The sequence below is a fragment of the Chrysemys picta genome, chromosome 2, assembly GCF_011386835.1.
Source record: "Chrysemys picta bellii isolate R12L10 chromosome 2, ASM1138683v2, whole genome shotgun sequence".
Classification (NCBI taxonomy): domain Eukaryota; kingdom Metazoa; phylum Chordata; order Testudines; family Emydidae; genus Chrysemys; species Chrysemys picta.
Genome location: NC_088792.1, coordinates 281,214,260 through 281,231,212, shown reverse-complemented (window position 1 = coordinate 281,231,212; position 16,953 = coordinate 281,214,260). Strand labels below are relative to the sequence as shown.

General features: G+C 39.4%; 1 protein-coding gene across 20 annotated transcripts in view; it reads left to right on the top strand.

Annotated features, from left to right (window-relative positions):
* PTK2 (protein tyrosine kinase 2) overlaps nt 1-16,953 on the top strand; it is a 359,211-nt gene that overhangs the window by 41,611 nt on the left and 300,647 nt on the right. The window contains exon 1 of one of the 20 annotated variants that reach the window (XM_065586266.1): nt 2,005-2,142. The exons of 17 other annotated variants lie outside the window; for them this stretch is intronic. In XM_065586266.1, coding sequence (XP_065442338.1) covers nt 2,106-2,142 — 37 coding nt within the window. In that variant the 5' untranslated portion in view covers nt 2,005-2,105. Of the gene's footprint in view, nt 1-2,004; nt 2,143-16,953 lie in introns of those variants that run through there. 2 more of the 20 variants (XM_065586263.1, XM_065586255.1) reach the window with 2 other exon arrangements.

Genomic DNA, 16,953 nt, shown 5'->3' with positions numbered 1-16,953 from the left:
TGTTTGCTGTGAAATTTCACACCAATTAACCACCTATTTTTAGAGGAGAGAGAGGAATTTATACTCCACTTTAAGGCCATTTTAGAACACAATCCTTACTATGGAATTTCATGACTCAAATATCACTACTTCCCAATTCAAATACAAGGAAAGCACAATTCTTTGTCCTTGCTTTCAGTAACAAACACACATAGCATAGCAGGTCTAAAATAAATAAATAAATAGATGAAATTAAAAAAAAAAACCCAAATCCTCCCACAACACATTCAAAAAGCAGCATAGAAATGGAAATATGCAAAATGGCCAAATTTAGTTACTCTGAGAATGTCTTTTTTGTTTCTTGACATCCAGTCTTAATGTTTTGTTAATGCAAATTTTGTGTGTGTGGTGTTTTTTTAAGTAATGGGGAAAATACAGAAGTGTTAGGTTTGAGTTTTACAATTAATGCCAAGGAGTAAGGACTAGCTAAGGGTATGTCTGCACTGCAAAGTTGTCGACAAAACGTTTGTCTTTCACAGGTACTTAAAAAAGCCCACCCCCCACCCGCAAAAGACAAAAGTTTTGCTGACGCAAGTGGCAGTGTGAACGCGGCTTTGTCGGCAGGAGTGTTCTCCTGCTTACAAAGCTAATGCCGCTCGCGGGGCTGGAAGTATTTTGTTGGCAAAAGTGCCGACAAAGAGCGTTTACCCGGTGACTTTTAGCAACAAGGCTGTGTTGACACAGCCTTGTCGCTAAAAGCTGCGTGCTGTAGACAAGCCGTAACATGACAATTTCACGTTATTAAAGTTCACCTGTTCTGTATTATGTGAGCAAAAGAGTATCTTTGATGCTTTATTTTGACCTAAATTGCAAAATGGGGGCTGGGGGGAGGTTTCACTTCTGCATAACTAGAAAAATACTGAAAGGTTTAACTCAAACCTAAAAATCACATCTCAGCTGAGACACCCTCCCCCCCACCCCATGGAAAATTACGCTCACAAAAGTGAGACAAGGTGGATGAAGTAATATCTTTTATTGGACCAACTTATTTTGTTGAAAGAGAGAAGCTTTTGAGCTACACTGAGCTCTTCTTCAGGTCTGGGAAAGTACTCCGAGTGCCACAGCTAAATACATAGTGGGACAGATGGTTTAAGACAGTTAGTAGTTAACACAGCCTGGGACCAACATGGCCACAACAGCGCTGCAAATAAAAATGGAAGACTCTCAAAGGTGAAATTTTCAGAAACTTGTATGAGAAAACACGGTTATAATGAAAGTCCTGAATTAACCTTAACAATAGTTTTTATTATGGTGAAAACTATAATAAGAGGCATTCTGCAAACTTCAGGGAACTGAATAAGAGCATGAACTAGACTGGTTCTCAACCTTTCCAGTCAACTGTACCCTTTTCAGGAGTCTGATTTGTCTTGTATACCCCAAGTTTTACCTCTCTTAAAAACTACTTGCTTACAAAATCAGACATAAAAATACAAAAGTGTCACAGCACACTATTACTGTAAATAAGTCTGTATGAAATTTTAGTTTGTACTGATATCACTCGTGCTTTTGATGTTGCCTGTTGTAAATCTAGGCAAATATCTAGATGAGTTGATGTATCCCCTGGAAGACCTCTACGTAACCCCAGGGGTACGCTTACCCCTGGTTGAGAAGCACTGAGCTAGAGAATTCATTTGTTGCTTCCACAAATGATATAAGTCCTAATTTTTACCAGAGTGACCCTTGTCTGGAATGCGGTAATGCAGGAATCTAACAAACTTCAACTTTTCAATTAATCTTTTTTTTTTTTTAAACTCCTGAGCAACTAATACCTGCATGGGTGGTTTGGTCTTTTGAGAATAAGGAGCCTGTTAATGAAAGCTTAAAACAGTTCCGTTAGTAAGGTTTTTTTTTTTTTAATTCATCCTATTGCCTCTTATCATTAAAGTTGCATAAAATGTTTTTTGGAGTGAGGACATGTTTTGATTTGCCTGGTAAGAAATTTGAGAGCTCTCTGGTGTTTAGAGTATTGAGGGAAGGAGGCAGAGACAGATGTGAGCAGCCCAGGGACAAGGAAACCATCCCAAACATACTTTCCTTTCAGGGGTGCCTTTCTTCACAGTGGAAAAATGCAAGTTTTTGGATTTTTGAATTGTGCAAATAGTGGTATGTATTAGTATGTATATTGAACATATTCCTTCTTTACATATTTAATTAAATGGATTTATGTAAAAATACCTTTATAATATGAGTGTGTTCATAGCCCATGAATACTAAAAGATTTCTGGAGGAATACATTTGTGTAACTGGCAATAAATCTTTGACTCAGTGGTTTTGCTGTAGTGTAGCCCACTTTACAAAATATTGCTATTAAATCTCTAATAACCCCCCGCCCCAGGTTTAGCAGACTATATATTGACTGCAAATTAGATATTGATTTGTGTATTGCTGATTTTTAAATTTGCTGTTTTAAAGTCTGAAGCTAATATAGATATTTACGAGGTAAATTGCTTTCCTAGTTTGAACTTGAAAGTCTGCTGGTTGCAGTGGCAGAGAATGAGGATTGGTTTTTGAATTAATGTTCTATTTTGTTGTTTTAATTATCCATATATACTGGTCTCTACATTAACTAACTTTACAAATTGAAAACAAGGTTGTAGCATAGATGGCTAAAATCTTTTACTTTTACTATCTTTTACTATTACTTTTTCTGTGCAAATATGGTGGGAAAATAAGAACAAGCTGGTGCCTCTAACACTGGGAACAAGTTGATGACATGAGAGCAGTGAGAATGAACTTGTTCACACTTATATTTAAAAATGTTAAGAAATTCTACATTGTCTGTCAACAACTGTGGCACTCTCCCAATGACACCAATGATTGAACTTCAGTTTATTGAAGCATTTCACCAAAAGCATCACTGCACCTCTCTTAATCAATGCTGTTGTCCATTCAGAAGTAAGACTATTATGTAATTTCTTGAAAGGCATTAATTAGTTCAGTTTTGCATAATTTTTCTCACCTGGGTCAAGTAACTTTTTTGATGGGTGAGTTGAATTTTATTATTCCATTTTCTGCCAGGGATGGATGTCAGGATTTTTATGCTTGAGACAGTAAATTTTCATGACAGAAATTTTCTAAGGCTGAATTAGTGAATGTTTTAAAATTGTTTGGAAGATGAAAATAATTGTCTATGGGCTACATGTTCTTGTTTTATTCTTAACCTGAGATCAGCCTTGCTAATAGGATGGCTGCTTGCTTTTAGTTTAAACCTTATGTTTTGATGTGTTAGGCAAATGTTGTCTTAAAAAAAATCTCTGATCTCTTGTCATGATGTAAGATTTATAGACCTACCATAAACTTGATTTGGTGGAGGACTGCTGTTCATATCTGATCTGGAAAGAACTATTTCTTAGCTGGAAATTTTGTCTTTGACTTAGATCAGCTGATTGGGCACACTGATCACAGTATGTTGTCTTTAAGTTCTCTGCAGGGTAGAATGGAGATTACTTGTCTGTCCTCTTTTTATCTGGGAAATGTCATCTGAGAAACTGACTAAAAGAAAGAGCCATGTTGGCCTGAGGGTTTCAAAACAGTCTGTTGGCTCCATTCTGCCTGACCAGATAAGATGTACACCATCAGTCTGTACCAAATGGAATCTGAGTCACAGAAACCAGTTTTTTAATTATGAAATGATAATATTTACTTCATTTGTAGTTGGTCTATAATACACGTACTTTCTTTAGAAGCAGAGTAGGTGGGGGCAGTAGCTCCTGCAGAGGTTGAATCTTGAAAGCCTCAATACAGCAAAGATAAATGAATTGATACCATTAAGGACAATTATATTTTTGTGTGACATTTTTTGTTTTTTACCTGACTTACTATGCACTACTTTCATTAAATAGCAAAAAATGGTAATATATTTCTGCAAGCATTCAGAAATAGATCTGCGTGGTGGTGGTCAGGATATAGAAAGTTAAAACTTAGGAGTTCTGGCATATTACTGTTTTGGAAAGGTGCCTTAGTGAATGAGTCATATTGCTATGAGCGACAAAGAGTCCTGTGGCACCTTATAGACTAACAGACGTATTGGAGCATAAGCTTTCGTGGGTGAATACTCACTTCGTCAGATGCTATATTGCTGTGAGAGTACCGTATGCATAACTTCCGAACTGTAGTTTGTAATGAATTTTGAATATTGTTTAATTACAGTGCAGACTTTAGAGTTTCAGAGCTGTATATTCAGAGGTGACGTGTGACTATGGATAGTGGGGGAGAGCACAATTGAAAGGTTCTGTGGGGGCACATGACCACTGCACGTGTTGCCTCTGCTCTACCCCCTGAAACTTGATATGTATGTAGACAACATACATTAGCAACTACCTCCTCCTCCTCCTGCTCTCTGTCCTGTGGCTGTATTCCTCCCAGGGTTGGCTCCAGCGTTTTTGCTGCCCCAAGCGGCAACATAAATAAATAAATAAAAGCTGCGATTGGCGGCACTTGGGTGGCAGCTCTACCACTGCCGCTTCATTCTTCGGCGGCAATTCGGCAGCAGGTCCTTCCCTCCGAGAGGGACTGAGGGACCCACCACTGAATTGCCGCCGAAGAGCCAGACGTGCCGCCCCTTTCCATTGGCCACCTCAGGCACCTGCTTCCTGCGCTGGTGCCTGGAGCCGGCCCTGATCCCTCCTTGCCTGAACTATCCTCAATCAATTTAGCGAGTGTTCAAACAAGACCCACACAAGGACAACACAGGTGGGATGCACAGTCCTCCATGCTCCATCGCGGTGGGTGGTGACAGGGTGGGATGGTGCTTCAGGCTGAATCGTCTCAGTTAACAAGAAGTAGGAGAATTATCAATCAGTTTTTGTTGGTGGGGGGAATATGACACCCCCAAATCGCTTTCTCCTTGATGGGCACATTGGAGGCTACTGTTGTTTCAATGCATTGATGCAGCAGCAAGGTCTGCCCCCCCTCCCCCCCCCCCCCGTTACTCTCCGCCCTCCCAGTCTGCTCCTTTCACTCGCTCCTGGGACACTCTGCCGGAGTGGAGCTCCATCTGAGCTGCCTGGCATTGAGCACCACGTTGCAGCTCCTCTTCCTGATCTCTAAGATATCCCCTGACGCACCTCAGTGGGCGGTCTGCAAAGCAGGCAGCAGGAAGCACTGACTCTCCAGCAGCAGGGCAGCTGAATCAGCCCCATGTAGCGGAGGGCAGAGGAGAGCTCAGCCTGCAGCCAGCCGCCCCGCTGTTTCCTCCCTCCCCATGCTACACGGATACACAGTGAGTGCAGCCACCAGGGGGAGCCGCTGTCTCCTTGCTGCTGGGAGTCCTGGCAAGAAGTGGCCCGAGAAATTTGGGGGGGGCATGTGACCCTATGTATTCCTCCTCTCCCCCTCCCCCCCGTGTCGCCTCTATTATTATTAACCTTGTTGGTATTATCTAATGTCTACAAACATATATGTGAAAATACATCTTTTTTTTCTGTTCTGCATCTCTGTTGCAAAAAAAGGAAAATTTTCTTTTATGACGACTGGGATAATAGAAAAGAACGTATCAGCTTCTCTGTGGTGACTTACAAATTTGTCCCAAAATGTTCTTAAATCCTAGTACCTAGATTATAAACTCCCTGGAACATGGGCTTTCTCTGTGTTATGTGTTCTGTAAGGTGCCTGTTGCACCCTTCGACAGGATAAAAACTATAATAGTAATAGAGTCACACTCTATCTGAGGTCTCATTCCAGATCTGGGATCTAAAAAGGAGTAGCATTATCTATTTTGATCATTCTGTGGTATGAGATCTGAAGTTGCTGTGACATAATAGAATGGCTAAGGATGGGAATATGTTCCCTACCTCAAAGGGCATCTCCTGAACACTGCCAGAAGACATACTTCTATGGCCATGCAAGGAGGGAGATATGGTCTGGCAGGAAGTCAGTTCTGGAAAGTGGTAGAAGTGTCTCCTGGCATCTGGTAATAAGCTGTCTCTCTTCCCCTCCCCCCCCCCCCCGCACTCCGTCCCCCCAGTCCCTTTAACATGGGCAGCTATGGGATTTCCTTATCAACCCCTTTCATGGCTGTGGAGAGGGGAGAAAGAACCAAGCCATGGATACCCATTAGTCTCATGGACTATTGTGAGCCCCAACCAGAGGTATGACTCAGAGGTTGAGGGAAAGGAGATGAACTGGCACCCTAGCAAAAGCTTGCTTTTTGGGGAAGAAGGATAGGAAAGGGAAGTCACTGTCACTTACAGAACTGTACATACTTATTTTTTGTTCTCTGAACTTCCTCCAGTTTGTATATATTTCTAAAGACTAAGTGGCTAAAATTCAGTATATTTTCCCAGGTGGTGTTGGAGCAGACCAGTATAGAGAGGAACTGCTTAACTCTATTATTTAACACCAATTCCATGATGTGATGTCTTTAGCATATGCAATCTGAAATTGCATTGACTTCATACTGTCAAGAACTCACCCTGCAGACTGAAAAATAGATTTTAACAATACCACTGGAATAGGTATAGAAAAAGTTTAAATAAAAGAACTGTGTAATGTATAGCCTGTGCTGCATATTAACAGTAACTGTATGTACCGAAAAGCACCTGAAGTATTACTATGCTTATGCAATAGCTAGATTTTTTGCCTCAGTATCTTAACTGTTTCAAGTATTTTTAACTTCACACACAATTTTGAATATATTTGAACCACCTTGCACTGAAAAGTGTGTATTTAAAATCTTTTTGCATTAATCCCAAACCAATCTAATTAAAGCTAAAATGTGTTTCAGATTATTTTGTTTTACAGTTTAATTTATCGTATATACTCGTTCATTAGACCGTTCGTTTATAAGCCGACCCCCCAAAATGGATAGGTAAAAATAGCAAAAACTGTATGACCCTTTCATAAGCCGACCCTATATTTCAGGGGTTGGAGAACTTTGGGTCCCAGCCCGTCAGGGTAAGCCACTGGCAAGTCGGGACATTTTGTTTACTTGGAGCGTCTGCAGGCATGGAGCCCCTCAGCTCCCTGTGGCCACGGTTCGCCGTTCCCACCCAGCTCAGCTCCAGGTAAACAAACGACAATGTATTAGATCAGGGATTGGCAACCTTTGGCACGCTGCCCGTGCTGCTTCCTGCCACCCCTATTGGCCTGGAGTGGCGAACCGCGGCCAGCGGGGAGCCGTGATCAGCTGAACCTGCAGACGTGGCAGGTAAACAAACCGGCCCGGCCCGCCAGGGTGCTTACCCTGGCGGGCCGCGTGCCAAAGGTTGCCGATCCCTGTATTAGATATTCAATTCAATAATTCCATAGAGTTTAAAATCATCAAATTTTGGGGTAGACCCGTTTATAAGCCGACCTCTGTTCTTTGACGCGTCACTTTTTTACCATAAATATTCGGCTTATGAACAAGTATATACAGTAATTATAACTTTTTTTAATAAGTCCCCCTCCCCAAATTTATGCTTTAAACTAAACTTAATCTGAATGAATATTTATGATGGTGTATAGTGATGTAAATTCAGGGGGGAAAGGATATTACGACACCACTAATTATAGAAGTAAAAAACCCTGAAAAACTACTGACTCATTATTTAATGAGCACTGTCAATGTACTTTGACTATCAAAAAGAGTGGAAGACATTGTCGCTGTCTTGAGTAATGTAGTCTTTCATATGGCAACCGTCCAGCTCAAAAGACGACTGTGTAAGCACCAAAGCAGTTCAGTTACTGCATGTCATTCTTGTAGTGTCATGAATGCTAAAAAGTCCAGTTCTTGAGGGACAGTCATTGCCACAGATAATGCAGGCATAAGGCGCAGGGCCAGAAGATGAAGCCAACGCACTACCTGTGCTTGAGGCCTGTAGCACTTTCCTCTTCACTCTCTTCGCTTTCCTCTCTCTCAATCACCTCTTTAGTCTCTATAGCTCCCTGGCGCAGTGCAGCCCTCCAGTGCAGCCTTTTCTTATCTGCATCTTCCCAGCTTGCAATGTCAAAATTTTGAAAGTTTTCATGTCCGTCTTGCAAATGTCCTTGAGCCTAGGTGGGCTCAGTGACTTTGGAGCATCTTCAGGTTGTCCATACAGAGATTCTCTGGAATGTCTCCATCACCCATCTGTTGCAGATGATCAAGCTAACAGTCTGTGTTTGAGAACAGTGATTAGACTTTGCAGTTTTGCTTTCTCAGGTGCTTCTGTTTCAGGAATTTTGATTTCTCACTTGATACTAAAATTACAACAAAGGGTATATAAGGTGTTTAGTCTTCTCATTCCTGCTGTAGGTGATCCAGGTCTTGCCACCATATACAGCAGCCTGCTCAAAATGAACATCTGGTAGACCCATATCTTGGTGATCAGTGTCCGTTTTCTGTTATCCTACATGTGCTTAGTCGGTTGGCAGAAAGTGGAGGCAGCCTTTCCAATGGGACAGTTAAACTATAGATAAGGTAGTCAATGTAATTGATTCTAGATAGTAATATTTGTGCACAATTTCTAGCATGGTGCTAATTATTAAAACTTCTGGTGCAATCAACATAATATACATTTGATCAACATTAAATCTTAAAGCAGGGTATTTATTGCTTCTTTTTTAAGTTGCTTTACATACCTTCATTGTCAGTGGCTTATCATTGGTGTACTTCACTTCTAAATTGTTAGTATGTTGTTGTTGTCCATTATCAATATGACTCACATTTCTTTTTCTTTTTTCTTTTGCTTTGTTTTTCATATTGTGAGATTCATTAATTTCTGAATTTAAGTTAGTTGGATAAGGAATAGAGATTGCCTTTCTCTTAAGAAAAGTAGATTTCTTATGTGTCACTTCCTTTCCCTTTTGCCCCAAAAATGGAAAGGGAAGGAAAAGCTGCATTGGAGGCACTCAGTCTATCTTGATTAAGTAGTGAATGAAAGGAGTTGGTGTTGGTGTTTAAAGCAAATAGAATGGTGAGATAACCTGCACACTAAAACGTTAGAGTAAGCAATTCAAAAAGCTGATCTCTATGGCTGTTCTTCTTTTACGATTTATTGTGGCTGCTGCCAGATTTAGCAAAATACGTTTGCCCATCTGGCAACCTAGAGTTGTCTTTTCAGCTGAAGCTAATGGACTTAATGATGGATGCCTTTTGTTTGCTCTGCCTGACTTTGAGTGAAAGGAGACAAAAGAGACTCCACTGACTTCAGTGTATATCATGATGAGCTCACGAGGAAAGGATACCACACCATTTGCTTTATAAATCTGGGGAAAATATTAAACACCAACTAAGCATTTGGATGTTGAGAATTATAAAAGCTTATTAAATACTGTATTCCAGAGGAAATAATAAGTGCTAGAGAATCTATATGGAAAGATTATACTGTGGTAAGTAAGGTTTATGGTAACATTGCTGTTCAGCAGTTCATTGCTGAGGGTGGGAGATTATTAGTTTTCAATTTTAAACTAATTTAAATGTATTATAAGTCCTTATGTGTGTGCAAAAGATATATCTGTTTCCTGCATTTAAACTAAAATGGTTCTATCAAATACGATAATATTAGAACCTTTGTTATGGTCCTTCTGTATTAATCATTATGATAGTCCTTGCTGGGCTGTTTCTTGTTTATTCCCGTGCATGAGTTATGGCTATTTTGAGTCTAATATGGAGTAAATATATGGACATAATAATATTGGGCACGTATTCTGCTATAGCATTTTATACATCAATAAGGCTGACTCAAACAACATTCAACTGTACAGACTTGAAAAATCTATATGTATAAGATACTTTCATCTAGACCCTAAGATTAGTAAAACAAAGCTCTTCCTGAAATACTTAACTTTCCAAAATTTTCCAACATAATACTTCATCCAGAATATGTTTCTATTATCAGGGAAGAAATAGTACAAATGTCAGTTTGATTTTCAAATGAGGAAATGCATAGAGATATTGTGGTATGTAAAATTGATAGTTATTTTTACTATAAAATCTGGTGTTATCACAAGATTACAGTAGAAATTAAAAATTCAGTTAGGAAAAATGGGCTAGATAATAGATTCTGATCTTTGTTATACTGGTGTAAATCATGAAGTCAGTGGAGTTACTGAAGGATTTACTTTGGTGTAGCAGATAAAAATCTGGCCCTTTTTCTCAGGTGACAGTATTATTCAAAAATCACCACTGATCTGAAAAAATGTTTGTTTTTGTTTGTGAACTTGTTTGTGACAGCCCTGGAGGCTGAAATCTTCTATTTATCCCGATGACACAGGTACAGGACGGGAAGCAGCAGTTTGTTTTCCCACAAACACTGTGCCAGAGCCCGGAGAGGGACAGCCATCGGGTGGCAACTTTTGTTCATTACCAACTTTTGCTGACTTCAGACCTGTAACCTAGAAGTATAAATTTTGCATATCCTATTGACAATCTCCTGACCCATTCAATCACTTATCTTGCTTTCCCCATCCTTTCTGCCAGTGCTCATAAAATTTGTTTGTGTTCTGTGTCATGATATAATAAAAATTATTGGCTGAAACTTTTCTTATTAAAAGGAAAAATCAGTCTGGACATAGTGGGATACATACATGTGAGAGAGAGATCTTGTGTAGGAAATTGGGCAGGTATATATAATTCAAATGTTAATTTACAGCAACCAACTTTCGTAAATTCTGTATTGAAGATACGTATTTTATATCTGTTGTTACCTAAAATGCACAAATCTGCCTATATAAAAATTTCGGCAAGTATTTGTCATGGTCTTAAACTGTCTTATGCTAGAGGCAGAGAGAAATAATTAATTCACTTCTGTCAAATTAAGTTTTTACTGTGTATAAATTGATTAAACACTACAGCAGATTAAGGAAAAAATACTGTCTTAAATAACATTTTAAGACTGATAAAGTCTTGATGTCAAACCAAAAATTTTTATTTGGTCTGTGGACATGAGAAACCATTAGTTATGTATATTAAATTTCTGATACTGCTGTAATAGTGTACGGAAGTCAAATAAATATATATTATGTTAACATGCAAGATAGACATGTTTGGAGTCACTGTGGGCAACCAGAATATGCAAGCTGCACATATGTTCTGACCTGCCACTTGGATCCTCTGTTTGATCATAGCCTTTCAGAGAATAGAAATGTGGGGACTCCTTCTTTTGTATGAAAAGAGAGGAACACATCTTGAAAGGCGCCAGCAGGTCTATGACAGCACCAATTAGGAGAATAAAGTATTTTCCATGTTAGTATTGCATACTGAAAATCCTTTTTCTGCATCCTCTAATCTCTTCTCCCCTTACTTCCCTCGGTTTAGGTTTTAAGTTTGTTGTTTTTTGTCACTGGCTTTACATTACTGGAATTCCCATTTGCAGCCTTTTTGCCTGCTTTGCTGCTTTCCCCTTTCCCACCCTGTCTAGCATCCTCCTTGCCCTCTTTGCTTCTGTCCTCTTCCTCCCTTCCCCTTCACCTCAATCTTTTCTTTCCAATTCTGCTCTCCTATCACCACTTCTTGTGCAATCATTTCTTGTTTCCCCCCTATAGCACCTGTGTCTCCATCAACCATCATCTTTCCCTTAGGAAATAATCTCACATGGTGCAACTTGAAATACAAATAATAAACACATTAAACCGCTCGATTAAGATGCATATAACTAATCAAAGCAATGACATGATCTTTTCTTGTAGCCCTTTTACTGTCCACCAATTTCTGTTTTCTTCACTTATATTACATCTAAATTATAATTCAAGTTCTGCAGGTAGGATCCATGTGTTTTGGCTGTAAAACGCCACATACACCTGGGGTGCAATATAAATAACAATATTCTTCTTTTGTTACCTCCCTCATTTTCCTATTTTCTTCTTTTCTCTATATATCACCTGTACTAATTAGAACATTCTTAAACAACTTTTTTTTTTAAAGGGGGTTTAGTGATGATGAGACTACATGTGCTATTTAATCATTCCTTCATCCAACCTTTCTTTTGAGAATGCTGCAGGTGATGCCTTTTACCAAGGGCTTAGGTACTTAAAACGCTAGATTGTATTAGAGTCTGACTGACATTTATAAAAGCAAAGACATTGAAAGTTATGGCTACTCGACTGTCCTTCACTCATTGTTGTGTCTCTTATAGCTCTTATTATGAGGATCCAGAACTGTAATCTGTTTGCAGTGGGGCGATCTAAGGACTTGGTCAGCTTCCACTGTGTTTTGTGTCCTCGTTTTGTTCTTGTTTTGGTTTTGCGAGTTTAAATTAGATGCCTGTAACACTGCAAACTCCCTGTTGACTATACTGGGATTTCATGTTCTGAAAATCAATTGTAACAGCAGCCATATCTTTCTGTGTATCCATCCAATATTTACCTGCCTGCGTTCATAGAAATATTTACCTGCCTGCATTCATAGAAATCTCTTGTGCATGAGTATTTACTGCCTACTGACTTCTGTGTAGTGAAGAAACATAGGCTCAAAATTAGCAAAAAATACTAACGATGTGTAGCACGTTACGTAGGGCCCACACCAATTCCCACTGAAGTCAATAGAAAACTTTCTATTCACTTCTGTGAGAGCTGGATCAGGCTCAATTAAAAAAAAAAAAAATAGCAATCTACACATTTTTTTCCTGTCTCTGAGGTTGACTGGTACCTTACTAAAATCATTATAAATTAAGATCAGTCCTGTTAATCCTAGCTAAAAAACTCTAGATTATCTCTTTGATCAGTTTAATAGCTCTTTTATGGATTGTCTCAAAAACTCATACATCTGTGCAGAGGTAGGATACCCAATATATAGCAGTCATGGGAGGTTTCATGTAAGGAACAGAGGCTACATGGCTAATCCATTTATGTATCTTCAAGACCCATAAGGCAGAAAGAGTGGTGTGCTACATATGGAAATACAGTTGGACAGGAAAATGGTTTCTTGAGCAGAACTGGGGCATTAAGGGCTTGTTGACACAGGGACACTCAGGAAAGTTGATCTAAATTAACTAATGGTATGAATTAAAAATAGATTAAATCTCTGTGAACATTCTTATTCAGAATTCAAGTGGCCTTAACTCAGCATAGCTTAATTCACTGGACTGGGACCTAGGCTATCTGGGTTCAGTTCCACACTTTGCCATGTGCTTCATATGTGGCCTTGAGCGAATCACTTAATCTCTCAGTGCTTCAGTTTCCCATTTGTCAAATAGAAGTAATACATTCCTGCCATTTGGGATTTGTTGAGGATTCATCCATTAATGCTTGTGAGTGCTCAGATACTATGATATTAGGGACCATATACATACCTCAATTAGTATTCTCTAAACAAGTTTCCTATACCCATTCTGACCCCATGAATCACATGGTAGCTTCCTATCAGTTGTCTTTTTCATTGGTGACAATGCTTTCCTTACAATTTTCTCTAGTAGTAATTAGATGAATTACAGTGGACATGTTCAGGAAGGTTAGAGTGTGAAGAGGTCTAAGCTTTTGTCTTATTTTGGGTGGACTTGTCTTTGGGATGAGTCCCGGTGAGACCAAGACCAGGAACTGAACCTACGTTTCACCTAAATGCAGTTCAAGAGAATATCTTTGGGCTAGAGGCATTCAGTTGCTACCACAAGAGAAGTGAGCTAAATTACTTGCAGTCTGAGACTTACCACAATTCTAGAAGGGAGTCACTCTTGCAAACAGTCTAAAGATCCAGATGCCTGTGTGCTGATTTCATAGGTAGACATGTTCTCTGCTTACCTCCAGTTATGAATATCAAACTAACATAATGTTCCTATTTTGGTGTTGTGACGTTGTGCAGTCTATATGGTTTTATAAAAACATGATAATAAGTGAATATAATGTAACTGGAATTTGCTTCATGCAAAAGGTCTCTTGTAAGGTATCATTACAAAGCTTATAATCTACTGAGTGTGATCATCCTATTTGTATAAATGTACCACTCTTCTATCTGAAACCAGAAATATGAAATATAACTCTGAGGGCCTATTGTAATTATGCAAAGTGTGGGCCATTAATGGTGGTTGGAATCTTGATGACTCCCATTGTCCGCAGATGGCTGTGTTTACCTGTGAGTCTTCCTGTATATGTGCCTGCTGGCAAGTGGGTAATGAAGTCTTGCAGTGAGTGACGTGATCATGTCACCTGAACTGGAATCCATCTTTAACCTGGTGCTTTTCTGGTGGGGGCGGGTGGAAACCCAGAGGGACAAAGGGTTCCTGCGGTATGCAAAAGATATATAAAGGGGTGGAAGAGAACAGAGGAGGAGAGGAGCCATCATGAAGACTCCCCTAGCTATCACCTGAGCTGGAACAAGAGCTGTACCAGGGGAAAGAATTGTCCCCAGGCCTGGAAGGTGTCCAGTCTGAGAAAAAACTTACTGAAGCATCTCTGAGGGTGAGATTATCTGTATTCAGTTTGATTAGACTTAGATTTGCGCATTTTATTTTATTTTGCTTGGTGACTTACTTTGTTCTGTCTGTTACTACTTGGAACCACTTAAATCCTACTTCCTGTATTTTATAAAATCTCTTTTTTCCTTATTAATTAACTCAGAGTATGTATTAATACCTGGGGGAGCAAACAGCTGTGCATATCTCTCTATCAGTGTTATAGAGGGCAAACAATTTATGAGTTTACCTTGTATAAGCTTTATATAGGGTAAAACGGATTTAGATTTAAAATTGGGTTTAGACCCCATTGGGAGTTGGACATCTGAGTGCTATAGACAAGCACACTTCTGTGAGCTGTTTTCAGGTAAACTTGCAGCTTTGGGGCAAGTAATTCAGACCTTGGGTCTGTGTTGGAGCAGACGGGAGTGTCTGGGTCAGCAAGACAGGGTGCTGGAGTCCTGAGCTGGCAGGGAAAACAGGAATAGAAGTAGTCTTTGTACATTGGGTGGCAGCTCCCAAGGGGGTTTCTGTGATCCAACCCTTCACAGGTGTTATAAATATTACCCCTGTAAAGAAATGTGTCTGAAATCACTGATCCATTTCCAAGATAACATCTCAGAAAGAGGTACAATGAAAAAAAGCATAATTTTCTAAAAATATCAAGGGTTATGGATTCTGTCTTTAAGTATTGCATATCATAGAAACAGATATTGTGGATGGAAAGAATTGTAAGTCTACTGAGTCCATCACTTACTTTTTTGGCAGTACATTTTGTATCTCAGCAGGTATAGAAGAGGAAATATTATTCTTTCCCCAAAAGATATCCATTCTGTTCTTAAATTAATTTATATTGGTCATTTCCAGTGTTTCAGTTGGCAGTTGTCTTTTTGGCTCTCAGTTTTGTTTTGTATCTCTTTCCTTACTCACAGCTTGTCTGTCCTTTATATGTAAGATCAAAACAATGATGTCTCAAAAGTAGGAGAACATATCCACTAGAAAGATTGAAGGTACTGTAAGGAATGTGGCCCAAGAACTTTATTCCTTTTTGTGCTGTTTAGAAATTGACAGTCTCCTCATTCTTAACCGTCATTGCTTGGACCTGATAGTAAAATGTGTTGGAATCTATGTGTGGAATCTGCATGATTCCTTCAAGGTTATATCAGAACATGAAGTGCGTGAAATGGAAAAGCAAGACTGGCAATTTTTGACATTTTTCTGACGAGCTGTTCAGAAGCTTTGGATAAGGTTATCAGAATATTTAAAGGATGGGTTAAACAGCTATAATGTTGTTCAGCTGCAAATGTGTCTGTTATATGACAAAGGAATTATGACAGAACTTTTTGTAGGGGAGTAGCTAGTTCCTGACCTCCAGTGGGTTAGAGTTCCTACATGAGCAGGAGTGGAGATAAGGTACTGTCTCCCCTCTGTCTTCACCCACTCTTCCAGGTGGCCAAGGAACAGATTGGAGAGGTAAACTGTTACCTCATTGCTAAAGATTGGATTGGGAACATACTCCCCAGTGCCACACTACCATGGACTGAAATAATCACTGGTTCTCCAGAAAGCAGACGTGGGCTAAAAAAAAAAAAAGGAAGTCTCTCCAGCCTCTTCATGTTGCTAGGGAGTGACAGGTTCTTTCCCAAGCCATCATTGTGAGTGAAACTATGCATTAAAAAAAAGTCTATTATGGAGAAGCTAAATGAATTCTTTGCATCGGTCTTCACATTCCCACACCTGAGTCATTCTTTTTAGGTGACAAATCTGAGGAACTGTCCCAGACTGAGGTGTCAGTAGGGGGAGGTTTTGGAACAAATTGATAAATTAAATAGTAATAAGTCACCAGGACCAGATGGTATTCACCCAAGAGTTCTGAAGGAACTCAGATATGAAATTGCATAACTACTAAGTGTGGTACGTAACCTATCACTTAAATCGGCTTCCGTTTCAGATGACTGGAGGATCGCTAATATGACACCAATTTCTAAGAAAGGCTCAAGAGGTGATCCTGGTAATTACAGGCCAGTAAGCCTAACTTCAGTACCACGCAAATTGGTTGAAACTATAATAAAGAACAGAATTATTAGACACATAGATGAACACGATTTGTTCAGGAAGAGTCTACATGGCTTTTGTAAAAGGAAATCATGCCTCACAAATCTATTAGAATTCTTTGAGGAGTCAACAAACACGTGGACAAGGGGATCCAGTGGCTACAATGTACTTGGACTTTCAGAAAGCCCTTGACAAGATCCCTCATCAAAGGCTCTTAAGCAAAGTAAGCAGTCATGGCATAAGAGAGAAGGCCCTCTCATGGATCAGTAATTGGTTAAAAGGAAACAAAGGGTAAGAATGAAATGGTCAGTTTTCAGAATGGAGAGAGGTAAATGGGGGGCAGGTAGTAACAAGCAACTTCACTCGTTGGGGTTTTGAAGCTTGGCTAGTGTGCAAAATATTGTCAAGTGTGTAATGAACTCAGTGAACTGGAACTACGTGACTAACCACACACCTGCCTTGGGAGGGTTACTCTTCTTTGCACTTCAAAACTTAAAACACTTGTTTTGTTAGATTTCTTTCAGGTGGTCTTTTAAAAAAAAATACACCTCATTTGATTTAAGAATAAGAATAC